General features: G+C 44.9%; 1 protein-coding gene across 1 annotated transcript in view; it reads right to left on the bottom strand.

Annotated features, from left to right (window-relative positions):
* Nucleotides 1-25,908, bottom strand: part of LOC147710248 (E3 ubiquitin-protein ligase TRIM39-like) — a 169,858-nt gene that overhangs the window by 62,228 nt on the left and 81,722 nt on the right. The window contains exons 4-5 of the mRNA XM_086920923.1: nt 23,912-23,934; nt 11,671-11,720 (exon numbers count right to left, since the gene is read on the bottom strand). Coding sequence (XP_086777049.1) covers nt 11,671-11,720; nt 23,912-23,934 — 73 coding nt within the window. The remainder of the gene's footprint in view (nt 1-11,670; nt 11,721-23,911; nt 23,935-25,908) is intronic.

Here is a 25,908-nt window from a genome sequence, read left to right as displayed (position 1 = left end):
GAGGAAGAAAGGAGCAGAAATAAGCAAGAAAAGTGCAGAAAGAGGCATGAGAGGTGCAGAAAGAGGAGGAAAGGTGCAGAAAGAGGCAAAAGAAATGCAGAAAGAGGCAACAGAGGTGCAGAAACAGGCGTATTTGACTGTACCTTACAATAGACTCATACAAAGTAGCCTAATCTCAAATGCTTCTCCCCAGATTTCTAACCCTCTTTTTTCTCTTGAAGGTTCACTATTAATCAACTGCTCAGAACGTTAGGCCTACCAAATATAAAACAGCAATCCTAATCATCACGGTTATAAGTCTGACCAAGTTTGTGAAGGTATGCATGCGTGTCTATGCTTTTACCTAGTGACGTTATATGAAAATAAAAATACAAGTACTTGAATACCTGTGTTTCAAACAGCATACTCTGTAATTTTGTGTACAAAAAGGTGTATGCATTTCTTTCTGCTGACAATACAGGGCACATGTGTATTCAATAGTATATTTGAGGGGATCTATAACACATCTATACTACTATTATAAAGTAAGAACTGGGCACCTTTGAGGCGGGTAAACTCGGGAACCACAGCGCCAATCCAAACACCCAATACATCATTGGAATGGGCAGGGTCTGCAGAGTGACATAGGCTATATAACCCCCAAAAATATACGTTCTTTAAAAAATATAACTTTCAAAAAAACTGTCCCTTGGAAGTAGCGCCGGCCGTGTGCACGTACGTGCTGACATCATCAGCAGCGCGAGGAGTACAGCTAATGCGGCGTTCGGCGGGAGGAGCACGGAAGAGAGCAGCGGCGACAGTGTGGACGCGAGGTAAGGGACTTCCTGGAGCACGGAAAGGAGCAGACCATTTGTGACGGGTGTCAGTATTGCAGGGGGCCCTGAAGCAGGCCTGTGGTTACTTGGAATCGGAAAAAGTGTGCAGGAATACAGGGACTGAGGCCCGGATTGACCCTCCTCCCCCCCGGAAAAAGAAGGCCCCTCAACAACTCAGAAAAATAAATAAAACAGGCCTGTGGTTACTCGGAATCGGAAAAGTGTGCAGGAATACAGGGACTGAGGCCCGGATTGACCCTCCTGCCCCCCGGAGCTACGGAGACTCACAAGAGGCAGAGATAGTTGATCAAGACACCTGATAACGGAACATGGACGCGGCAGGCGGGGAAGGGAGGGTGGGGGGGAGAGAGAATCAGTGGTTTGTGATATTCATCGGGTGAAGTCATTCATATTTGTTTGATTGCGTTTTTTTATTATTTCCCCTTACATGGGGCAAATGTCACTATATATGTACATGTAAGTAGGACGAAAATCGCAATAATTTAAAGGGCATTAACAGAGTACACATGCCTTCTGCCCCTTTGCTATCAGTAGTTGGGATGATGAATACCGAAAAACACAACACATTTCTTTTCAAACCACAGCAAAGGGTCTGGGTATTCCGTACAACACCTGCCCAGACTGACACACAAGTCAATTTAGAACAGCAGCAAGTATGAGATCCTGTGAGAGAAAGAGAAAAATAATGTATGGTGGAAGTAAAAAGAAAAAAAACGGAGGTATGATAACCAAAGTTAGTGAGAGCTTGTGTACCATCTTGTGCTGTCAAACTTTCAGACAGCTGCTAGCATCGTTCATAGCATATGGGCCCCACTGCCCAAAGGATTCTGAGACTTTTTTAAGTGGACCCACTCCCAAAACAAGTTCACGATATTCCAAAATGGCACTCATTTGCCAGAGGAGTCTGGAAACTTCCTTAAGCATCTCAGCTCCTCAAAGTTTCTGAAAGTTTCCGAAATGGCCTAAACTCCCACAAGGATTTTGGGACATTCTAAAAGGCATTCACGCGCCAAAGGATTGCAGTAAATCCCAAAACGGCCATAACCTCCAGAGTTTCCTGGTTCTCCCTTAAGGCATCATGGTTTCAGCTTTTCTCTGGGCGGTTGCGATTCAATACGGCCTTGGGTGTGAATTCCATTTCATATTTGTTGCTGTTTCCACTTTAACACCACGCACAGTAAATGTCTCTCCTGTTATAAAATCACATTTATAAAAAATGGAATTCTACATCGCAAACAATTTGGGTGCTGAGGTTTTATCAGGTCTCTGCCAAAGCGCTGATTTACAGTGATCAATGAGGCGTTTAATCAGTGTGTGAAGATACCAGCATCACTTCGACCAGAGGCCCCAGTTTACGGGAATTGTGGCATTAGAAATAAATTGTCTGCACATGTTAAGGTTTGTCAGCATTACACTGACATTGCAACATGCGTTTTTACACACCCCCTGGCGAGGGTTGCAGACACCACTGCGACCAGAAGCCCAAGTTTATGAGACTGTGGCGCTAAGCTGTGTGCAAGTTATATGGTCATAAAAATACATGAATGATGGATGCAGGGTGGGTGCATTAATGATTTTTGGGTGGATGGGTGCATGGATGGATGCATGCATAATGGGTGGATGGATGCATGAATGATGGATGCAGGATGGATGGGTGGGTGGATGGATGGATGGATGGGTGGATGCATGAATGATGTATGGATGCAGGATGGGTGGGTGGATGGATGGGTGGATCCATGAATGATGTATGGATGGATGCATGCATGCATGCATGATGGGTGCATGCATGATGGATGGATGGGTCGATGCATGAATGAATGATGTATGGATGCAGGATGGGTGGGTGGATGGATGGGTGGATGCATGAATGATGTATGGATGGATGCATGGATGCATGAATGATGTATGGATGGATGCATGGATGCATGCATGATGGGTGGATGCATGATGGATGGGTGGATGCGTGAATGAATGATGTATGGATGCAGGCTAGGTGGGTGGGTGGATGGGTGGATGCATGAATGAATGATGTATGGATGCAGGATGGGTGGGTGGATGCATGAATGAATGATGCATGGATGCAGGATGGATGGGTGGATGCATGAATGAAGTATGGATGGATGCATGATGGGTGGATGCATGATGGATGGATGGGTGGATGCATGAATGAATGATGTATGGATGCAGGATGGGTGGGTGGATGGATGGGTGGATGCATGAATGATGTATGGATGCAGGATGGGTGGATGGATGGGTGGATGCATGAATGATGCATGATGGGTGGATGCATGATGGATGGATGGGTTGATGCATGAATGAATGATTACTGGATGCAGGATGGGTGGGTGGATGGATGGGTGGATGCATGAATGATGTATGGATGCAGGATGGGTGGGTGGATGGATGGGTGGATGCATGAATGATGTATGGATGCATGCATGATGGGTGGATGCATGAATGAATGATGTATGGATGATGGATGGGTGGATGCATGAATGATGTATGGATGGATGCAAGGTGGTTCGGGCTCGCTCGCGGTGCAATATGCAAATTAGTTTACGCTGCACCACTTTCAAATGTCACCAGCCACCCCTGATTGTATGCACTTTTTAGTTTATTCCTGCATAACGCTTGCGCTGTGCTTGTGAAATCAATTGTATCTATCCATAATCTATACTATCTATACTACTATTATAAAGAGAGAAGTCTGTCCTTTGAGCCAGGTAAACTCAAAAAGTACACCACCAATCTAAACACCCAAGACATCTATGAAAACCTCAGGGCAAGCAGAAGGACATAGGCGATATAAAAATAAAAAATATACGTTATTTTAAACATTTACGAATGAAAATGAAGTAGTCCCTAGAAAGTAGCGCCGGCCGCGACGTCTGCGTGATGACATCGGGAGCGCGGGGAGGAGCGGCGTTCAGGAGCAACAGGAAAAGCGGAGGACATGAGCGCGGGGAGGTGCTGCGGAGGACAAGCGGAAAGGAGCGGCGAGAAGCGGAGGAGCAGTGGCAGCGCGGGGAGGGGCGGCGGATGAGGTAGCGGACAAGCGGTCAGGAGCGTCGAGAAAGCAGGGGAGCAGTGGAGCGGTAAACACAGCAGCGCGGGGAGGAGTGGCGGATGAGGTGAGTCAAGCCGCAGCAGGTGCGCAGAGAGGGACGGGCGGGGGCCATGAACAGAGAGTGAAAGTCTGGACGTCGGGGGAAACAAAGATTGGGCAGAAGCGGCCGCTCTGCTGCGTCTCTCCTGCTGCGATGCTGCACCCATACCCTTTCTTCCCCGGGCAAGGCCGGGGCGGGCTGCTAGTATATACATAAAACAAGTTTGCCTGTGCAACCAAATGACAGAGCAGAACTGAGAAGATTTGACCACCTTTTTACTTTGTATATTAACAGCCTATGCCAATTTTTAATCAGTCAATGCATGGATCTTCCACTTACTGATAAACGGCCAATTCCGGCGTTACTGTACGCAGATAGCACAGGTCTAATGGCGCGTACGCAAATTGGGTTCCAAAGATTAGTGACCAGCTTTGCCTCATATGCAAAATTTGGGGTTGCAAGTGAAGTTCATAATGAAATGTGGATCAAATAGTACTAAATGCCATGATATTCGTATTAATAATGCCAAGGTTGAGTGTACCAATAGATTTCCATACCTTGGCATTCTTTTTGATTATAGAGGGACATGCTCACATGCAGTTCAAGCTAGGAAAATTTTATTTTCCAAAGCTACCGGTGCCCTCACCAACTTTGCTAGCAAACAAGGCAGAAGGTCAGTCGTGGAACTAATACAAATTTACAAGGCCAAGTGTCTTACAACTGCCATGTACAGCGCGGACATCTGGAGATATGTTGACTCCCAGCCCCTGCAGCTGGTCGAGAATGCCTTTGTCCGATATTTGTTGGCAGTCCCCAACAGTACGGCTACCTAAATCTGCCACGCAGAGCTTGGGTTATCGTACATCTCCAACCTAATCAAAATTGAGCCAATTTTATTATGGCATAAAATCTGGGCTACAACATACACAAGTCTTAACCGGGATATTATTAATGACTGCTTAAAGCTCAATAGGGGCCCATGTATTGCTTGGTTAAATTAAATTAGGCTTATGGCAGACATTGGTTACCCTGAATATTTCACTGACCCGGGTAGCATCCCAATAATCCTGAGAAAAACACTAAAGGCTGAGTGCTTAACGCATCTGTAGTCAATTAGACTCTCAAATGAAATTGTTAAGTCCTCTGTCATGTTAAACCATCTGTTAATGTCATGCTATGGCACACAACCATATCTTGTGTATGTAAGCGGGAGTTATGACAGGATGCTGCTGACTCGTTTTCAACTGGGAATTTTCCACAGACTTACTAGTTTCCCTGTCATGAATGACTGGTTGAAAACTCTTGGACAATGCTCATGCGACGACTCGTCCCAGCAGTCTACATTGCACACTCTTATTTTCTAAATTTTATGTAGTTCCCAGAAAAATATCGATTGTTCCCATATTGAAGACTTTGGGCCTTAGATAACGTCACCCAGCTTTCATTACATTGCAACTTTTAAATTATGAAGTGTTTACTAGCTCACTAGCAATGTATTTGAAATGTGGGATTACATTTAGAAAACCACCATGGAATATGAACCAGACTTTCAACGCATGATTTATTTATAAATTCAGAAAATAGTGAGTTACGAACCTGTTTTTTAATGGCGGATTCCACATTCTTTAGAACTATGTAATATCAGTATGATTTGATTTTTAGAATCATGTGTGATAACATTGTGCTTTCATGATTTATATGTTCAATCGAATAAAGCCTATTTGATTTATTGATTGACCACCTTTGGAGAAGTTACCCGCGTTTTAACCTACCATCGTCAGATGCATTCCACATGTAAAAATACATGTACAAGTAGACATATACCTCGGTCACGAGAGCACGCAGACCTTTAAACTCAACAGCTTACATTTCCCAATTTGAGTACAGAAAGGGCAAGAGAAGTTCAGAAAGAAGCAAGAGAGGGGCAGAAAGAGGGAACAGGGGTGCAGAAAGAAGCAAGAGAGGTGCAGAAAGAGGGAACAGGGGTGCAGAAAGAAGCGAGAGGTGCAGAAAGAGGGAACAGAGGTGCAGAAAGAGGGAACAGGGGTGCAGAAAGAGGCAAGACCAGTGGAGAAAGAACCAACAGAGGTGCAGAAAGAGGCAAGAGACGTGCAGAAAGAAGCAAAAGAGGTAAAGAAAGAGGCAAGAGACGTGCAGAAAGAGGGAAAAGGGGTGTGAAAATTTGCAAGAGAGGGGCAGAAAAAAGCAATAGCAGTGCAAAAAGAGGCAAGAGAAGTACAGAGAGAAGCAAGAGCAGTGCAGAAAGAACCTACAGAGGTGCAGAAGGAGGCAAGAGGTGTGCCAAAAGAGACAAGAGGGGTTCTGAAATGTACAAGAGAAGTCCAGAAAAAAGCAAGAGCAGTGCAAAAAAAAACAGGTGCAGAAACAGACAAGAGGGGTTGAGAAAGAGGCAAGAGTAGTACAGAAAGAAGCAACAAAGGTGCAATGGGAGGCAAGAGAACTACAGAAAGAGGAAAGAGTTGCAGAAACAGACAAGGGGGGTGCAGAAAAGGGGAACAGGGGTGCAGAAAGAGGCAATTGAGGTACAAGAAGAGGGAAGAAGGGTTCAGAAAGAGGCAAGAGAAGTGTAGAAAGAAGCAACAGGTGCAGAAAGAGGCAAGAGGGGTACAGAAATGTGTAAGACATGAGCAGACAGAAGCAACAGCAGTGCAGAAAGAACCAACAGTGGTGCAGAAAGAGGCAAGAGGGGTGCAGAAAGAGGCAAGAGAAGTGTAGCAAGAAGCAACAGAGGTGCGGAAAGAGGCAACAGAGTTGCAGAAAGAAGCAATAGCAGTGCAGAAAGAAGCAACAGGGGTGCAGAAAGAAGCAAGAGGGGTGCAGAAAGAAGCAAGAGGGGTGCAGAAAGAAGCAAGAGGGGTGTAGAAAGAAGCAAGAGCAGTGCAAAAAGAAACATAGGTGCAGAAGGAGGCAAGAGGGGTATAGAAAAAGGCAAAAGAAGTACAGAACCAATTAATAAAGGTGCAGAAAGAGGCACGAGGGGTGCAAAAAGAGGCACAAGGGGTGCAGAAATGAGCAAGAGAGGAGCAGAAAGCAGCAAGAGAGGTGTAGAAAGAAGCAGGAGAAGTGGAGGATGGAAGCAAAAGAAGTGCAGAAGTAAGAAAAAGAGGTACAGAAAGACAAGAAAATTGCAGAAACAGGCAAACGAGGTGCAGATAAAGGGAACAGGGGTGCAGAAAGAAGCGAGAGGTGCAGAAAGAACCAACAGTGGTGCAGAAGGAGGCAAGAGGGGTGCAGAAAGGGGCAAGAGAAGTGTAGAAAGAAGCAACAGATGTGCAGAAGGAGGCAAGAAGTGCAGAAAGAGTCAAAAGAGATGCAGAAAAAGGGAAATGAGGTGCAGAAAAAGGAAAGTGCAGTACAGAAAGAGCCAACAGAGGTGCAGAAGGAGGCAAGAGCGGTGAAGAAAGAGGCAAGCACAGTGCAAAAAGAAACATAGGTGCAGAAAGAGGCTAGAGAAGTGCAGAAAGAACCAACGGAGGTGCAGAAAGAGGCAAGAGGGGTGCAGAAATGTGCAAGAAATAAGCAGACAGAAGCAAGAGCAGTGCAGAAAGAACTAACAGTTGCAGAAAGTCAAGAGGGGTACAGAAAGAGGCAAGAGAAGTGCAGCAATAAGCACTAGAGGTGCAGAAAGAGGCAAGAGAAGTGCAGAAAGAAGCAACAGAGGTGCAGCAAGAGGCAATAAGGGTGCAGAGAGAGGCAAGAGAGGTGCAGGAAGAGGCAAGAGGTGCAGAAAGCGGGAAGAGGGTACAGAAAGAGGGAAGATAAGTACAGGAAGAAGCAAAAGAGGTACATAAAAACAAGAAAGGTGCAGAAATAAGGGAGGTGCAGAAAGGGGAAAAGATGTGCAGAAAGAGGCAGGAGAAGTGCACCAAAAAAAAGAAGAAAGGTGCCGAAAGAAGAAAAATGCAGAAAGAGGCAAGAGAGACGCAGAAACAAACAAGAGTGGTTAGCACACCATTAGTACCAATTTACACCCACATTTAGCAATAAGTAACAGGTGACTATTTTATGTTTGCAAAGGACCTTTCACCAATCTATAACTCTTGCCACTGCATTTTTGGTAACGTTTGAGCAGTATGAGCTACAAACAAGTATTTTTTTGTTCAAATCTGTAGATTTTGCAGCAGATGATGGATTATGTGGTAAATTCAAAAAATGTAGAATTGTGCGAAAGTCAGTGCAGCCAAACAGTCGCATAATTTCAGTGGCCCTGCTCATACCACTGACTAGGTCCAGAAGTGCTCCTCAGTGGTACCTTCTTTTTTTGTCTAATTGAGTTTATACTTTAGCTTCTATGGACATGAGGAAGACTAAACCTGGGGTTACCACTCCACAACACAACACCGACCACCATACCACATAATTACTCTCCATAACACAGGATCCCACTCTACATAATACCCATACAATAAACACCACATACTTTCTAGCGACATAATTTCACTGCACAGCACGTCACATAATTCCAATACACACAAAGTACATCCACTCCACTCCAAAAGTCATTAGTAAAAAACTTACATTTGCAACACCAATAGTTCTAAGTGTACCAAATGTGAGACCTATGACGTTGCAAATGCTTCTTTAACTACTAGTAGCGTTTGCTGAGTGGTGGAGAAAGGGGGCAGGGCCTCCGATCAGCGCTCAGGAATTCCGCTGCATTGGACTTACAAGAGGTACCAGGAGGGCTTCTTGGCCCCCAAAGTCCCTCAGGAGTAAAGTGGACTTCCACCCCCCCAACTCGTAGTTTGCCAAGAGGCGTGTTTGTAGAGTGGTGGAGAAAGGGGCGTGCGGCCTCTAAATACGTTTTAGCAATCGCACTGTGTGAGACTTACTGGAGGTACCAGGGGAGGTAGTTGGCCCCAAGAACATCCTTGGGGGCCAAGAACCCCTGCCATTATCTCCAGTAAGTCCCACACAGCAGGATTGGGAAGTTCTCATAGCAGGCCACGCCCCCTTTTTACACCACTCTGCAAACGCGCTCCCTGGCGCAGTCTTGGATGAGGATTAAAGTCCCCTTCACTTGTGGGGGTCCTTAGGGGCCAACTAACCTACCAGTTACCTCCAGTAAGCCCCACAGAGTGGGATTGCTGTGAGTTGGACAAGGGCCATGCCCCTTTTCTCCACCACTCTGCAAAAGCGCCTCCTGGCATACTCTTGGTTGGGGGATGAAGTTCCCATGCCTCCTGAGGGTCCCTGAGAGCCAACTAGCACTCGTTACTTCTAGTAAGCCCCACACCTCTGGATTGCTGAGTGTTGAGAGGCCACGCTCCATTTTTTATACCACTCTGCAAACACACCTCCTGGCGCAGAGCTGCTTGGGGGTTATAGTCCACTTTAGTCCTGAGGTCCTCAGGACACAAGGGTACCTCATCAACCCTCCAGAAGTGCGCCAAGAGGCGCTTTTGCAGAGTGGTGTAAAAATGGGCGTGGCTTCATACCACCTCTCAGCAATGCCACTGTGTGAGTCTTACTGGAGGTCCCTGGTGGCCTAGTTAGTCCCCAGGGACCCTCAGTAGCAACGGGAACTTAATCCCCCAATGCAGACAATGCCAGGAGGTGCCTTTGCAGAGTCAAGAAGGGAGGGGGCGGGGCCTCCGGCGTGTTACCATTTTTTAAATTTATTTTTACTTTAATAGGGGGGGCTGGGAGCCCCCCTTCTCTTATGCCTTTTGGGCCCATCCCCCAGGACCTGAGCCATTTAGTTTTTTTTTTTTTTTTTTAAAGGAGGGAGTGCGAGTCCCCCATCCCGAGGCCGATTACGGCACAAGGACCCCATCCCGGGCCCAGACAAAAATATATTTTTGGAAGGGGGGCTGCGTGGCCCCTCTTTCCTGGGCCTCTCTTGGCCCCAGGGACCCCATCCCCCTGGCCTGGCTAGCCGTTCTCTTAAAATTTTTGGAGGGGGACCGTATCCCTCCTGAGTCCAATTTTTGGCTGCAAGGTTCCCAATCTCAGGGGCCCGGCTTCATTTTTTTTTAACTAATAACAAAACAGAGGGGGGCCCGCAGACCCTGCTGGCTCCTCGCCTCCTGCGGAAGCCGGCACGGATTTTGGACAAGGGGAGCTGCAAACATGCAGCTCCCCTTGTCCAAAAGCAATTCTGCTTCGCTTCCAGGAAGCGAGAGCAGAAGTTTGCAATTATAGGGCGGGAGCAGTGCTCCTGCCATGCCATTCTAAACTGCAATGTCCCGGGAGTGGGCACTGCAGGACGTTGCTGGAGTCGGTGGCAGTCCCCAGGGCCAAGGAGGGCCCAAGGATTGGGGCCAACCGACCCCCCGCCCTTAGTGTTTAAAGCCCCGGAGAGGTGGTGGTCCCCGTGAGGCTCCCCACCCTTAATAAAGAATCGCTTCGGGGAAGTGGCGGTCCCCGGGGCTTGGGGTGCCTGCAAGGTTCCCACATCCATAATAAAAGTCTGAGACTGAGGGGGGCCCGTGAGGCCGCTCTCCCCCCCCATAATAAAGGATCGCCCCGGGGAGGTGGCGGTCGCCGGGGCTCTGAGGGGGGCCACATGCCCCCCCACAATATTAATCATACCCCGGGGAGGTGGCGGTCTCTGGGGCTGTGGTGGTCCCCGCACAATAATTGTGCATTGCCCACTGGACATGGCCCACCCGAGGGCTTCTAGAAAACGAAGCACTGGGGCCCACAATTCTTTTTTTGGGTTTTTTGGCGGGATTCACAAACTCAGCAGAATCCCCACTATTTTGGGGGGAAAAATGCTTTTATGGGCCCTGGAGTCCCTGTGGGACACCCTGAGCAGGTCTAAGGGGTAAGGGTGTTTCTACCCTGCACCCTTTTCTTCATTTTTAACCTTTTTTCTTGTGACTCTGTTTAACTGATTAACAGTTTGTCTTGTCTGTGATCATACACTGATGTTTTTTTATAGTGGCAAGCATAAAACCCTATGTTAATATTGGATATTACTATGTACACCATGATATATGTACCTATAAAAACAAACTTGCATTCCATGGTTTAATGTAACCAATGTGAGCCCCCACCCCCTTCAAACCAGAGTCAGAAATAATTTGTTAGGCAGGCCCTACCTCCTAGCCCTGAAGCAAATGATTGACCGATCTAAGGTGGAGGGAGGGCACATAACCTATAGACAGAATGCATGTATAGGAAAGCCCAGATTGATCCCACAGGTAGGCAGCAACACCACAATCGTTTCAGGAGATTGGCCCCAATAAAATACGTTTGGCCAGAGGGGCGGGCATTCTCAAGAACACCATAAAGTCAGATCCCACACTAAGTTAGAAACACACAGCCTATCAGAGCACAGCATGTACATTACACGCAGTGATCATGCGCTTTTCATGCCGAACATCTGGACACGTACCCACTGGCGCTCCAGTATGTTCACACAGGACAAGGCCGACCTGCACTTTTTATCAAACCCTCGGTTTCATGGCCCCATAACTAGGCCTAAATTATGGTTGCAAAAGAAATGCAAAAATCATTTTATGATGCTTAATGTAAAGTATGAAAAGACGGACGAAACCAATGTGCTTTGAAAAAGTTTTCAGACCCCGACTCTGTTGCTTGATCTCTCGGCCGCTGCGTTTAATTAAACAACTGTGCTTGTTGTGCCAAACGCCTCTTGTCTTTCATTTTATTAAAGGTACACTCACATTCGAGTAACACATACTATATCATTTTCATGAACAGTAACAAACACAAATAATCAACACAATGATTTTTACCTTTATAGCTCTTCACCACCTCTGGGCACTGAATCCTCAATTTGTTGCACCTGTAACACACAAATCATCTTAATATTAAAAAAGCAATGACAGCTACAGGAACAAAGGATGAACATCACTTAAGACCTGTGTTTGAAGTAAGATTCAGTATTAACCACTTGGCTGCTAAGGTACAATTACTCTGGTGCTGTAATTTCCATTGAAATCAATGGAAAGTCCATGACGAGTTACCCTTGTCATTAGCGGCGAAGAGGTTAAGAGTGGGAGCTACTGGTTATACACAACAGTCAAAGCTCTAACGATATCCAAAAGTGCCTTTCATATTTTATGACCAGATGTGGGGGCTCTAAGGCAGACGGCTCAGGGGGATCCGGGTGAATCAAGGGAGGCAATGGAGTGCCAAGGTGTGTGTCTTAAGCAAAATGGTTAGCTCAGTGAGAACAGAGTTAACAGGTTACATCTGCTCCAGGTGGGGGTTGTTCTACAGACTTGATAAATTACTTATTGCTTGGGGTAATGTGTATTCCGACTACCACCCAACCACAAAACTGCCACACTCAATCCACGCCATTGTAAACCTTTGCCATTTTCATAAAAAGGCAATTAAAACACCTGAATTTTGACGACTAAATTACAAAAGAATAATTATTTAACATTATCTCAGAATTTGCGTATAATCATTTGACTCTCAAAATTTCTCAAAAACTGTGCAATGACTTAGTAGATTTATTCTCCTCGAAAAACTACAACTGAACACCCACTACTCAACATTTTCAATCAATCACTTATACAAGTCACAGCCCAAGCAGCTTTCAAATTAGGATACTTTCTCCCTCTATTGTCAACTAAACCTGGGCTAGATCCTTCTAAATACTTGTAAATTTTATTCAGTCTTTTTAACCGGCAGCTGGCAAAATGATTGAATCCGCCGCAACAAAGCAATTCTGCATTTTCCCAGAATCTAATAACACCCGAGATTACACATTTCATTCAAACAGAAGCACCAGCAGTGTTATCCTTGCAGTGCTGATCACCTTAGATGGCTGCGGATGTCGACAGTGCCAATGACGTAACTTTATTACATTAGCGGCACTCAACACAGTAAACCATTATCTACTGATTCAGAAACTTCAGTAAGCCTGTATAGGTGGGACGGTGGTCAAGTGGTCCATCTCTGTTCTTTCTGGTGGAATCCAAAGAAGAATCTCTAGGCCCTTTTCTGTCAATCTTTAAATCATCTGTATGTCTGGTAGATTCCTGGCTACCATTATCCAATCTCACAGAATTAGAATTACATGTGAACTGATGGTACACAAATGTTGATTAGATTTACTGGTCGGTGTGGCAAGAACCAATTACTTTCGATAATGCATGGGCCACCAGACACCGGCAAATCAGACTTTCTGATCACTGGCAAATGCTCCTCTCTGTTGCACTTTTCTCTGTGATCTTCCAATTTGGTTCTTTGTCCCACCCCATGAAACTCGGTAAAATGCTTGGGATGTCGTACTGATGCCTTGATACAGAGTCAGAGAGTCAGAGTCAAAATCACTTTATTCGATTATTTTAAAATCATAAAAGTATGCTATACAAATACATTAGAATATCAAAAAACAGTAATTAGTTAAAACAATTAAAAAGTTAGAAAGATACAAATTCAATATATACACAGTATTCAGTGGCAGTCTGTAGGGACAAATCGCCAATTAGAGGAAATTGCTACAAACTTTACGAAATCCCATAAAATGATTATCTCAGCAGTTCTTTTAATACACTAATCTTTTAAGAGAACTAGCACTGCTCAACATCTGTACAATGTAAAACTGAAATCATCCGAAGTCTATTCTGTCTGAAACGTATAGAGGCAGTCAAGGAGTTGGCTACACCGAACATGACTAATTGAGTTTCCATAAGTTGCAGATGCAGCAAGGCAGGTTTAATCTGCTTAAACCCTTTGTTCTTTAATATTGGTTTAATAAATGTTTCCCTGCAAGTCTTAAAAAAGGGGCAAAAAAACACAAAGTGCAGTAAATCCTGATCGGAGAAATCACCACATTTACATGGTACATTCTCATGGGGTTTACACCACTTGTCATAACAGAAAATGCACCTGATTAAAACGGAATTTTGTAAGAAGCCACCGATGGAATAGTTTCGTGACAATCGTCAAATATGATTGAATAGACATTGACATGATCAACATATAATGTGACCTTACAGTTGGCTTCATAATTTCACTCGCTTCCCTTTCCGCTTCTCTAGTCAAGCTTCTCTAGTCAAGCTTTCAGGGTTAGTGTATAATTCAGGTCGGCCCAGATAAGATGCTGTCGATTTAATAAAAGCCAACCACAGTATCTCTGCCACTTAGTCCCTCCCCATACAGTCTCTAATAATTTCATGGTTTAGAGACAGATTGGGATTTAGCCAGGTTCTGATCCATGCCAGGAGTGGGGCCATAGACAGTGTCTCCAATGTACCCCAGCCCCAATTCCATGTGTACTGCAAACGCTGGTGTGGAATGGGGGAGACCCATAAGGGATCGCAAGAATCTATTTTCCTCTCTCTGTATCAGGGCAGAATCTTTATAGCTCCATATCGAGGCCCCATACCTTGCAATGGCTAAGGTTTTGGCTCTATAGCTGGTCAATATAGCCTCAGCTGGTTTCCCACCCAGTCGCTTAGCAAAACCCAAAATAGCAGCCGATGATCTTCTCACGGCTGCTACCTTGTTAGCAGTTTGTGGTACCCAGGAACCTTGGTCATCGAACGCCACTCCTAGGTAGGTAAAAATTGTAACTTTCGAGATTGCTGAACCATTACAGCAGAGGGTTTTTATACTGTTCTTACATTTCCCCACAGACATTACATGTGATTTCTCTATATTCATCACTAAATCCAGATCTTTCATGAAGGCCCCGAAGGAATTAAGCAGATGTTGTAGACCTATCGGGGTTCTTGACAGCAGCACCGTGTCGTCCGCGTATAATAATACGGGCATCAAGGAACCACCCATACGCGGCACATCAACCGATGCCGCTGCCAAGGAGTTTCCCAGTGAATTTATATATAGAGAAAAAAGCATTGGGCCAAGATACAACCTTGGCACACCCCTCTGCCAGATTTAAAGGATGCAGTGCATTTCCCCTCTTGGGTCATACGTATTGACGCTCTCAGGTCTCTATGGAGTTCCGCCAGAAAATTAACCAACGCCCGATCCAGACCCAGCTCCAGGAGCATTGTCCACAGCTTTGACCTATTGACTAGGTCAAAAGCTGTGGACAAGTCCATAAACGCCAGGTAAATTGACCCCTTGGATCCCCCCTGGTACATTTCCTCGCCTATTTGCACAAAGACACAAAGGCACAAGTACGGATTGACATGGAGGGTACAGTCTCTGGGCCAATTAATGTAGAAAGAGGGGTGAGACAGGGGTGCGTTTTAGCACCCCTGTTATTCATTATCTATATAAATGGCCTGAGCAACTCCCTCAAAAAGGTTACCCCAGATGTCCCTAAAATTAAAGGATGCCAACTACTGTGTCTTTTGTACGCGGATGACGCTGTGCTTATGGGATTAACACCTAATGCCCTACGTGCACTAGTCAGGGATTTCTCATTATACATGGGGAATTTGGATCTAAAAGTAAATTTTAAAAAATCATTCATTATGTCCTGTGGGCCGGGTGCTAAGCAATTAAATTCCATTACGATAGGAGCTGATAAGTTGCTCTCAACTAAAACTTTCCCATATTTAGGTATAGTCTTTGCTGCAAACGGCCTGTGGAGTGGGCATATTGCCCACGCCACAGGCAAGTTCTCAAAGGCTATAAACTCAATTTTATCTCTCCCTAGACCGAGGAAAGTTGGAGCAACTAAAGCAATTTAAAAAATATATAGGCTCCAATGCATTCCAGTGGCAACTTACGGTGCCGAAATTTGGGGGTCAGTAAAAACCCCCTTGATACAAAGAGAAGAGAATCGGCTATGTAGGAAGCTACTGGGGGCTCCCATTTCATCATCAGGGTTTATTTGCCACTCAGAGCTGAATGCACCTTACATTAGTGATTTTATTGCTGCCAGGCCTGCATTATTTTGATTGGCTATCTGGGCAAACGAATACGCTAGCCTAACACATGATATTTTGAGGGAATGTTTAGCTTGTGACAAATGGAATAAGATCCCATGGCTTCGTGGTATACAAGAGAGTCTGTCTAGTATAGACAGGGGCAACCTCTTTGAAAATCCATCTCATATAAAGAGGACTGATAAAAAAAAAGCAGTCCAACTTGAACTGTATGCCACTTACAGGGAAAACAGACTGTCAGAAGAGATGAAGAAACAAACTGTTGTGTCCTATATTAACAATGGTTTATTAACCCAGCAACTCCCGCTGTATTTGATATTACCAATGTGTTACTGGGAAAGATCTCTATTATTTAGAATGAGAGCAGGAACGATAAAGTTTTTACTTTGTTTTCCTCTGGGACACAGCTTAGATGACAAGATTCCGTGTCCTTGTGACGGAACCAGCAAACAAAATGATCTACATTTCTTCTTCATGTGTAAGTTTTATATGAAATATATTAAATGGTTTGTAGCACCATATTTTAAAAAACATAGACCCCTCTCCTTGAACCAGTCCTATTTGATGCTCTTAAAACTAGAGGATGACGAACTCATATTTCGCACAAGCTGCTTTTTAAAAGTTATTTTTAATGTACGCAGAAGTATGGAATGCCCTTGATTCATTTGCACTATCAATGACTACTGACCTCCTTTGCACTATGGAAATGTGTGACTTAGTAAATGCACTGATAATGTACTTTATAGTGTCTATTGCACCTATTGTAATTGTAATTGTAAATGTTGAATTGTATTTTAAACTGTGCTTTTATGGATTTTTGAAATCCGAATAAAGATTTTAGAATTTTTTGAATTGACCCCTTGGACGCAACTGTGTATTTGCTCAGAATGAGATGTAGGCTTAGGCATTGGTCCTCTGTGCCTCTCCCTGATCTAAAACCATATTGAGCACACAGAATATCATTATTTATGGCCCAAGATGAGATCTTTGCTAGGATAACTTTACCTAGGATTTTGAATGATGAATCCAGCAATGATATGGGCCTATAACATCTTGGGTCACCCCTTTGGCCCTTCTTAAATATGGGGATTATAATGGACTGTGACCAAGATGTTGGGAGTCTGACTTTGTCTGTACAGGCTATATTAAAGACATTAGTGAGGACAACTGACCACATGCTAGGATTTGATTTAAACATGTCAGCCGGTACCCCATATGGACCTGGGGCCTTATGGCTGGCCGTGTCCTCAATTGCCTTCTGTACCTCCATGACTGAGAATCTAAGCGGTGGCTCCCGGGGCTCAACCAGCACTGGGTCAAAAGAGTCTAATTCAAGGTTACTGCCATAAATTTTTTCTAAGTGGTCTAACCAATCCCGTTCAGGGATATTTACCTCTAATGGCGCATTTTCTTTGCCATTGAAAATGGGGGTATTAACTATTGACCAAAATTTGGCACTATCCCTCAAGGTGGACTTCTCATAAAGTTGGTCCCAAGCTTGTTTTAATTTCATTCTTGCGCCTCAAAACAGTTATATTGTACTTTTTCCTTAGCCTGGCGACTTCCCGTTTATCCCGGGGTTTCTTTTTTAATGCTATGAGAAGATCTCTATGGGATTTAGAGCATTCGTTATCAAACCACCCCTGCGCCTTTTGGGCCTTATGTTTTGGCTTACTCTTTAAATCAGATGGATACTCAAGAATCTGCTTTTACCTCCATCTGACCTTCAGTGGAGTCTGCAGTCACTGCACAGCAAGATCTGCACTGACTGGCTTCAGACTGGACTATTGCAATCAAATCAACTCTGCTGCAGACATCTCAAGCAATTCAAAAGCAAACAATCCCACAGATCACCCGATCATTGTCAAGTTACCCCTCTTTGAGGTCTCGTCCTAGATTTACCTTGCAAGCCAGCATCACCTTCACAGTGCTCTGCATATTCCATCAAACACCCTAATACCCTTGTGGTCGTGGTTCCGCTTTATGGAAATATTTGTTTGCTCATTCACATCTGTCAATGCCTAAAAACCTTCTCTCCTCCATTTACCTAAAAAATATGAATTATTCCCGATTCGCCCCAAAGCTCTGGAATTTTTCATTACATCTTAGCTCTGTCCCTTCACATTTGTGCTTCAGACATAACCTAAAAAAGCTGCTTTTTAGCTACTTTCTTGGCTAACTCGTCAGCCATCTCGTCTTCATAATGGTTCCTGCAATGTCTTGTGTATTATTGCTCGTAGGACCAATATGGTCACTGACGGACTCCATAGTCTAGTGATGTAAGTGATTGGGTGTGGGTGATAAAACTAATGATGCAGTACGTTTCAGTTAGAGGTTACACTCTGAGGAATAAAGACGTGTAATACCAAGCTCTGTGTGTGGTTTAATTCTTTTACATGTTACTGGGCTGGGGAGGATGTTATTACTGGTGACGATATCGCAGATACGTCAACCCCGCAACCCGAAGAGTCGAGTGTGCTCTCCCGGAGAGTTTGCCAAGGTTCTTCAAACTGGTCGTTTGTGCCACATGTGCCTCAGTCGAAGTGAGAATCACTGTCTGGCGTATGTGGAGTCAAAGAGCAACTCTAACCAGTGTAGAAGGTAAACGCCCTACGCAAAATTTCATTCGTCGTAGATCAGAACATTGTTAATACGACAGAGATAAGAGGGAAGATGCCAGAACCTAACACGGAGTGGTCATTCATACAGAACACCAACGCTAAAGGCAGTGACAACCAGGTACTGAAAGAGCAACAAGCAGTGATTGCACAGTGCAAAATAACACTGCGATCAGAAATAGATAGAGGGGCAGAAGTGTTAAAAGGCAGAGGAAGAATACTCTAGAGCCAGAACTCAAGAGCTCATATGATGGGTACAACAAGCTAAGCCCTGTCTAGAGACCCTCCTTCCAGCCCTCTTATAAGAGTTGGTCAGCACCGGAATCCTGGGGAACCACTGTAAATGTTATCATTTCTCTAGAACCGTGCATGGTTTACTACACAACCTCGGTTACTGCAAACTCCATCATCACTGCTCTAGAACTTTGAAACACAAACCCCTCAAAAAATGGATTCGCGTCCCAGTGGTCATCTCAGTACATTGAAAGGAACCAACGCCATTGATTATTCTCCATCCACTTTTGACATTCAGGTAATTTGGATATACTTCTGTGTTGCGTTACTTCTTCTCGTTTCCATAAATGCATTATATATATTTCCTCCATATACTGATTCAAATGGTCGGCCATTTTGGAACATTTTGGACGAGAAAGCGATGGGGATTGAGAGCGAGGCAGAGAATGAGAAAGAAAGATAAGAGTTACAGTGAGAGAAAAAAAAGGCGGTCATCTCAAAATTTGGCAGACAGCACTGCTGGGATGCGGAGGCGATGTCCATCATTCCGATGGACACTACTCCACCCATCAAACCCTAAATCAAGCCATAAGTTCCCAATGATTCCCTGGAGAGTGGAGAGGACAAACCAGCTCAGCTCATATATGGCTACTTCTGTACACTATAACTAACACAAGAAAACTGGTGGTCTAGAAAGAAGAGAAAAGTAGACACAGAACAAGGGTACGAGCAGGATCAAAACCAAATAATTTTGAATGTCTGACAATTAATAATTTTACTTCTGTACACTTACAATGCCGCTTTGACGAACTGTTTGGAAGGCAAGCACACCTTTTACTTCCTTTCAAGTGTGATCTGAACAAGGCGAGTTGGCCTGGTCACAGCACCCAGACCCGAGAAATGGACTATTACCTCATCTCTCTTATTTACGTGAAAAATTATCAAAATGGAGTTTTAGAATAAAAATTAGCGATCAAGAACAAATTAGTTAGCAGTAGCATTAAACAGTATTTAATCTTGTAAGCCTTAAGCCTATCACTTTCTCTCACACACACACACACACAATATAAACACAAACACACACACACACACACACACACACACACACACTTCATGTTGACATTGTCGGCCTGGCTTGTATGAAACGTGTATTTTTATACAAAAAGTTCGTCCACACATCAACAATGAGTGTGGATTGACCCTGTCCCTGCCTGGACTTGAATCCAGTTTTTTGCCCTGGAAACCCAATGGTGTTATCTGCCTCCCTAGAAGCCATCTATTTATTTATTTATTTTGGAATTTTATATAGCGCATGGCATTACGCACACCGGCGTGTCTCCGCGCTGAGAGAGAGAGAGTGGGGAGGCAGAAAACCGGGAGATTACATCAGAGCTGAGCAGAAAAGATGATTTTTAAGAGCTTTTGCGGAACTTTGCTTCAGAAGGTTCAAGGCGCATCTCCTTCGGAAGCGTGTTCCAGCTCTTGGCCGCTAGTAGCCTGAAGGATCTACCTCCCATTCTGGCTTTATGAATTTTGGGAATTACTAGTAGCCCGGTACCAGAGGATCTAAGCCTACGTCCTAGACTATAGGGAGTAATAAGGCATTGAAGGGGGTTGGGTGCCTTGCCATTGATACAATGGCAGACGCATAGTGCTTTAAAAGTAATCCTCTCCTTTACCGGAAGCCAATGGAGGGATTTCAAAGCAACTCTAGAGGCAGTTCTTCTTGGAAGCCTCAGCAACAGCCGGGCTGTGGCATTTTGAAGTACCTGGAGGCGATTGAGACTTTTTGCTGTTATTCCCAGATAGAGGAGGTTGGAATAGTCCAATCTTGATGTAACCAGGGCATGCACAAGAGTCTGTCTGGCACCGACAGGAAGTAGGTCCAGGATCTTTCGTAGTCTCTTGAGTATGCCGAAGCACATCCCGACTACACGATCGATCTGGGGAGCAAATGTCAGGGCAGAGTCAAACATTACCCCAAGATTTTTCGCCTGTTGGCTAGGTACTGGAGTGGAGCCCAGGCACACAGGCCACCATGCCGAGGACCACACGTCCGGACCACCCCCTACCACGAGCACTTCAGTTTTGGACCCATTCAGCTTCAGGCAGTTGTCAGACATCCAGGAAGCAAGCTCCTGCATGCAAGCACTGAAGCTGACTGCCGCAACATCCGGTGCTCGTGACAGTGAGATGACCAGTTGTGTGTCATCGGCATGACACTAGTTGGACTCCGTGGCTTTCCACCATGGTAGCCAGCGGGGAAGCATAAAGGTTAAACAGGGTGGGACTCAGGGCAGAGCCCTGAGGCACTCCTTGATCAAGATTGAACAAGCTGGAGTAATGTTCACCCTGTCTGACCTGAAAGCCCCGGTCAGTGAGGAAAGATTGAATCCATCTCAGCGCTGACCCCGTGACTCCACCTTTGTTTAGACACTGTAGCAGAGTATAATGTGCCACAGTGTCAAACGCTGCGCTTAGGTCGAGTAGAATGAGGGCCATAGTTGGACCCTCATCTACTCCTTGCCTGATGGTCTCTGTGGCCATAAGCAGCGCAGATTCAGTGGAATGGCGGGACCGGAAGCCAAACTGAGTAGGATGAAGCAGATTGGCCTGCTCAACAAATGCCATAAGTTGGAGGTTTGCCACCTTTTCTGCCACTTTGGCCAAATACGGGAGGAGTGAAATGGGACGTAGATTTTCCAGCCTGTCCCAACTAAGATTGGGTTTTTTTTGAAGAGGGAGGACTACCGCCTGTTTCCAGTTTTTAGGTACAATATTAGATTCAAAGGAAAGATTCAGAACATCCCTAATGTATGGTTCAAGGATCTCAATACTTTCTCCAAGAAGTTTAGGTGATGCCGGATCACGAGGGGATCCTGACTTAATGGAGTGGCATATCTGCTGGAGCCTGTCTGGAGGTAACGTGAAAAAGTGGTCCAGCCTGTTGACCTCCCCAACCTCGAGTATATTTTCTTTGAACTCAATTCCCTTTTTCTTTCCCCCCGAGAAAGTAGAGCAGATAGTAGCCACTTTGTCATAGAAGAAAGCAGCGATGCGATTACAGGATTCCTCCGAGACCAAGGAAGGGTCAGCAGATGAGCCGCAGAAAGAGATCTCTTTAAAAATTTTAAATAGCTCCTTGGTTGAATTCTTGGCTTCTCCTATCCTACCTGAGAAATAAGTTGTTTGATTAGGTGAAGTAGTTCAAGACCCCCTGGACCCTCTGGGCCAATCCACGGAGCCATTTCCCCTTAACTACTAAACTCTACAAATGAAAGGGCTGATAGAACCGAAGAGTAGAAACAAGATAGCAATAGCTGCTGCAGCTGAACTGCCAGCCATCTGGTTCCCAATACACAGACCAATTAACCCGAGTCAGCTTCCGATCAGATGGCCCGGACCAGGGCACACAGGAGCCCCCAACGAGAGTGCCAGGGCACACAGGAGCCCCCAACCAGAGAGCCAGGGCACACAGGAGCCCCCAACCAGAGAGCCAGGGCACACAAGATCCACCAACCAGAGAGCCAGGGCACACAGGAGCCACCAACCAGAGAGCCAGGGCACACAGGAGCCACCAACCAGAGAGCCAGGGCACACAGGAGCCACCAACCAGAGAGCCAGGGCACACAGGAGCCAATCAGAGTGACTATGCACATTAAAGTCAGAAGCCATGTTTCCACGACTAGGGTCAGCCATCTGGTTCACCAGACACAGACCAGGTGGCTGAAGGCCTGGCAGATTGGTTAGCAGCACTAACAGTCCTGACCTGAGTGCCTTTGCCCACTGGAGCTATTGACCAGAAGGCTCAAGACCTTAGCGCCACTGATGCACATTACGTTGTTAAACTGTCGAAGGCTAGTGCATCCTGGCACAGCCTTACAGGGTGTAGATTCTTGTAGCACTAGATCTGGGCCCTGACACTGTACGGGCTTACAGATTGTAGACTCCTGCAATACGATGCCCGACTCAAATGGTGCAGGCTTACAGGATGTAGACTCTAAGTCTCTGCCATGCCAGGCGTGGTATAAACAGAGTGAGGGAGTCCTGAACTTTGCAATCTCGCAGGCCCTATCCTTAATAATATACAACTCTGTGCCTTGTCATTTCTGGAGTCCTGCATTTAGGGACAGACACTCTGATCTGTGTGAGGTGCTAGTTTTGGCTCCCTGATGAATGGACTCTGAGGCGGATCACCGGAGCTGAAGGGTTCTATGGCGACAGCAAAATGAGGACTAGAGGAGGTGGCAGGAATTTGATCTTTCATCCGCAGCTTTCAAAGCTCTTTTATCTCCCCAAAGTGTCCAAGCTCTGGGAAGACGATGAGGATCCCAATGCGGGTGACCGGTCAAACAGGTCACGAGCTGGCGACACGGGAATCTTGTGCTGGGGCCGACATCCCCCGACAGCCCGTGTTCGGGCACCAGAGACAGCTGGAGCGAGCAGAGGTGAGTGACGCAGGCCTGAACAGAAAGGTAGGAACCACTCAGATTCATTTATGGGACAATCCTACCACCTCTCTTCGCTACACAGACTACGAGCAACAGTCGACAACGCCAGACTGCAGATGTTTGGTGGTAAAGTTTTGGAGGGATGCAATGTTGATGATGCTACTGTGCATGCGCAGCACCGTGGTTCAGGCCATTTCAGACGCCAGTGGTCACCCTTGGATCTGCTCCCATTGGTTCAATCTGGGTGATGTCATTGGTACAGTTAATAACTAAAAGCGTGCACAAGAGGTTCTTATCATTGGAGCCTGGTAGTAAGTGGTGGTCTTTGATTTCAACACCGTGGTAAGACAGAAGAACTGCCACTAGACTTCACTCCAGACTGAGCCGGGCACCTCTACGGATTAGAGGGAATTTACCAAAGAAGGAGCCTGAATATGGATTTAATGAATTTCCAATTACGATTGGGAGCACTGAAGGGATGTTTTAATTGTAGCTGGGACATCTTTTTGAGCAACTCTGAATTGAGGAAAACCTGAGGGGCCTCCCAGAATGTACTTGAGGTTTCCGTGCGATCAGGGCACTTTTCTGAGGACTTCAGGTAGGTTTACAAGATTTGGGAGGACAGAAGTTTATTATTGTAGCAATTATTTCAGGGCTCAGTGAAGTTTCCTGAGGACTCAGAAGGATCTGGGAAAATTAAGGAAATTTAAGGGAATCGAAAGAATTTCTCAGACACAAAGTGATTTTATGGAGATCGGACTCTGGCACTTTCTGTGAACTCAGTAGTGGCATTCACACTGCAGCAGGGAGACCTGCTCCTTGCACACTGAGAGGAGGATAATAAACCAGCCTTACCTGCTCAGGGTGCTTCTGACATCCTGCAAAACAGAGAAATAAACAGAGAAATCAGCTTCCACAGAAGGTTAAAATGTGGCAGTATTTTTAGGAGGGAAACACGTCATTCTATAGTTTGAAGACATTAAGGAGCTATTCCTGTTCTGCCTGTAATCATGCGACTGTAGTAGTATAGCACAGCACAGATATTGTGAATGGGAACACATGGCACAGCATAGAGTTTGGGATAACATAACTAAGCACAGATTGTGACATTCACAAAACTGATATCCTTAATGGGAATCACAAACCATAACAGTCTGATAATATGAATGAGGTCATGTCACGCATTGTATCATGTTTTCAACATGGTCACGTATTGTATGATGTTTTCAACATGGTCACATGACACAGCAGTGGGTTATATGAATGACTTCACATTACACACAGTCTTCTATATCCAATAGGATAATGTTTCACAAAAGGAGAAATAAGGGTTATAACAGTAACGCCGCTCATGAAACAGACATAATGAAACAGACATCATGAAACAGACATCATGAAACAGTTCTTTCTGAAAATTCAGCCTTTATTCTCTTTTCTTGAACTTTAAACTCAAGGACAGGGACACATAAGGACACAGCCAACACATTTCATCCCTGAACATAGGGACTTCTTCAGGGCTGTGGTAAAAACATGTAAATAAACACTTTAGACTAATCTAACAAATAGCATTCTCAGATTTCAATAACAGCAACAGAAAATCATAGACAACAAAAGCCAAAACGAATTCTAAAACATTTAGAAGATTTTTCTATATACAAAGACTAGTAGTTCCCGAGTTTACCTGGCCAAAAGGTGCAAGTTCTCTTTATATTAGTAGTATAGATTAATTATTTAAAAAAATTAAAAGCCATTGTTATTTGTAATATCAATACATCTAAGTCACGTAAATACAAAACATGTTGCATTACAAATGTTATAGGTGTCACATTTGCAAAAGATAAAAGTATTGGCATTGGAAATGACAAAGCTATTAATTTCGCTATTTTCAAAACCAACACATAAATAAAAAAATTGTCATTTACAAGACCAATAGCTCAAACTTTCCTAATGCGAGACCTATTGCATTGCAAATGCTTGTTTGTTTAAAAGATGAAATTTTATTTTCCACCCACGGGTTGTTTCTTGCAGTGCATTATGGCAATCCGAGGTCACCTAAAAGCATTGGGAGTTCTGGGGTTAGTTTTCATGGTAGAGTGCTTCCGTATGGGAGGGTGCTCGTGCCCTGCTCTCCACAAGCGGCCTAAGCAGCATATTGCTTGTGAGTCTTGAAACAGACGCTTTAATTAAGCACCAGGCTCGGGCTACGTAGGAAATGCCTCGGGCCATTTCTCAGGTCTTTTCGTGAAGCTCAGCAGGTATGACGAGGGTGCTGTGTTGCTAAAACAAAGCATATCCTTGCTGTTCCGATAAATCATTCTTTAAATATAAGCATGTCCGCCGTGATGCGGTTCTTCTTTTTGCAAGTACTACATACTATGTGGGCTGTAGCAGGGATTAGCCCGACCGACTCTTAAAAAAAAAAAAAACGTTCTAGAGGAGGCAAGCACTGAAATATTCTAGTAGATACCATTTTCGAAATCTTTACCCCACCTCTTGTGCATTTTTTTACACCCCCTCATCACAGCTGCTATTGTGCTTTCACTCCTCATCTTTGTTTTTTCTCTTCGCTGTTCACTTTACCGCCAACTCTCGACTATTTCTCTTACAAAGTTCTCCTTTCCTCCTTATCTCTTCTCCTTCACCCTCACCCCCTTCATCTGATTCTTCCTTCAACACTCACAAGCCTTTGTACCTCTGCCGTTTTACCCCTTGCACTCTTCCGTTCCTCTTTATCTCTCCTGCTTTTTGCTTTCACTTATATCGAACACCTTTTGCCCCTCCTTCCTTTTTGCGTCGCTTAACTTCATTTCAATCTTTTCTTCTTTCTTCTACTCTTCCCCTCCTCCTTTCCC

The sequence above is a fragment of the Lissotriton vulgaris genome, chromosome 5 (assembly GCF_964263255.1).
Source record: "Lissotriton vulgaris chromosome 5, aLisVul1.2, whole genome shotgun sequence".
NCBI classification, from domain to species: Eukaryota; Metazoa; Chordata; class Amphibia; order Caudata; family Salamandridae; genus Lissotriton; species Lissotriton vulgaris.
The sequence above is the reverse complement of the archived record's forward strand: the minus strand, read 5'-3'. Positions and strand labels throughout refer to the sequence as shown.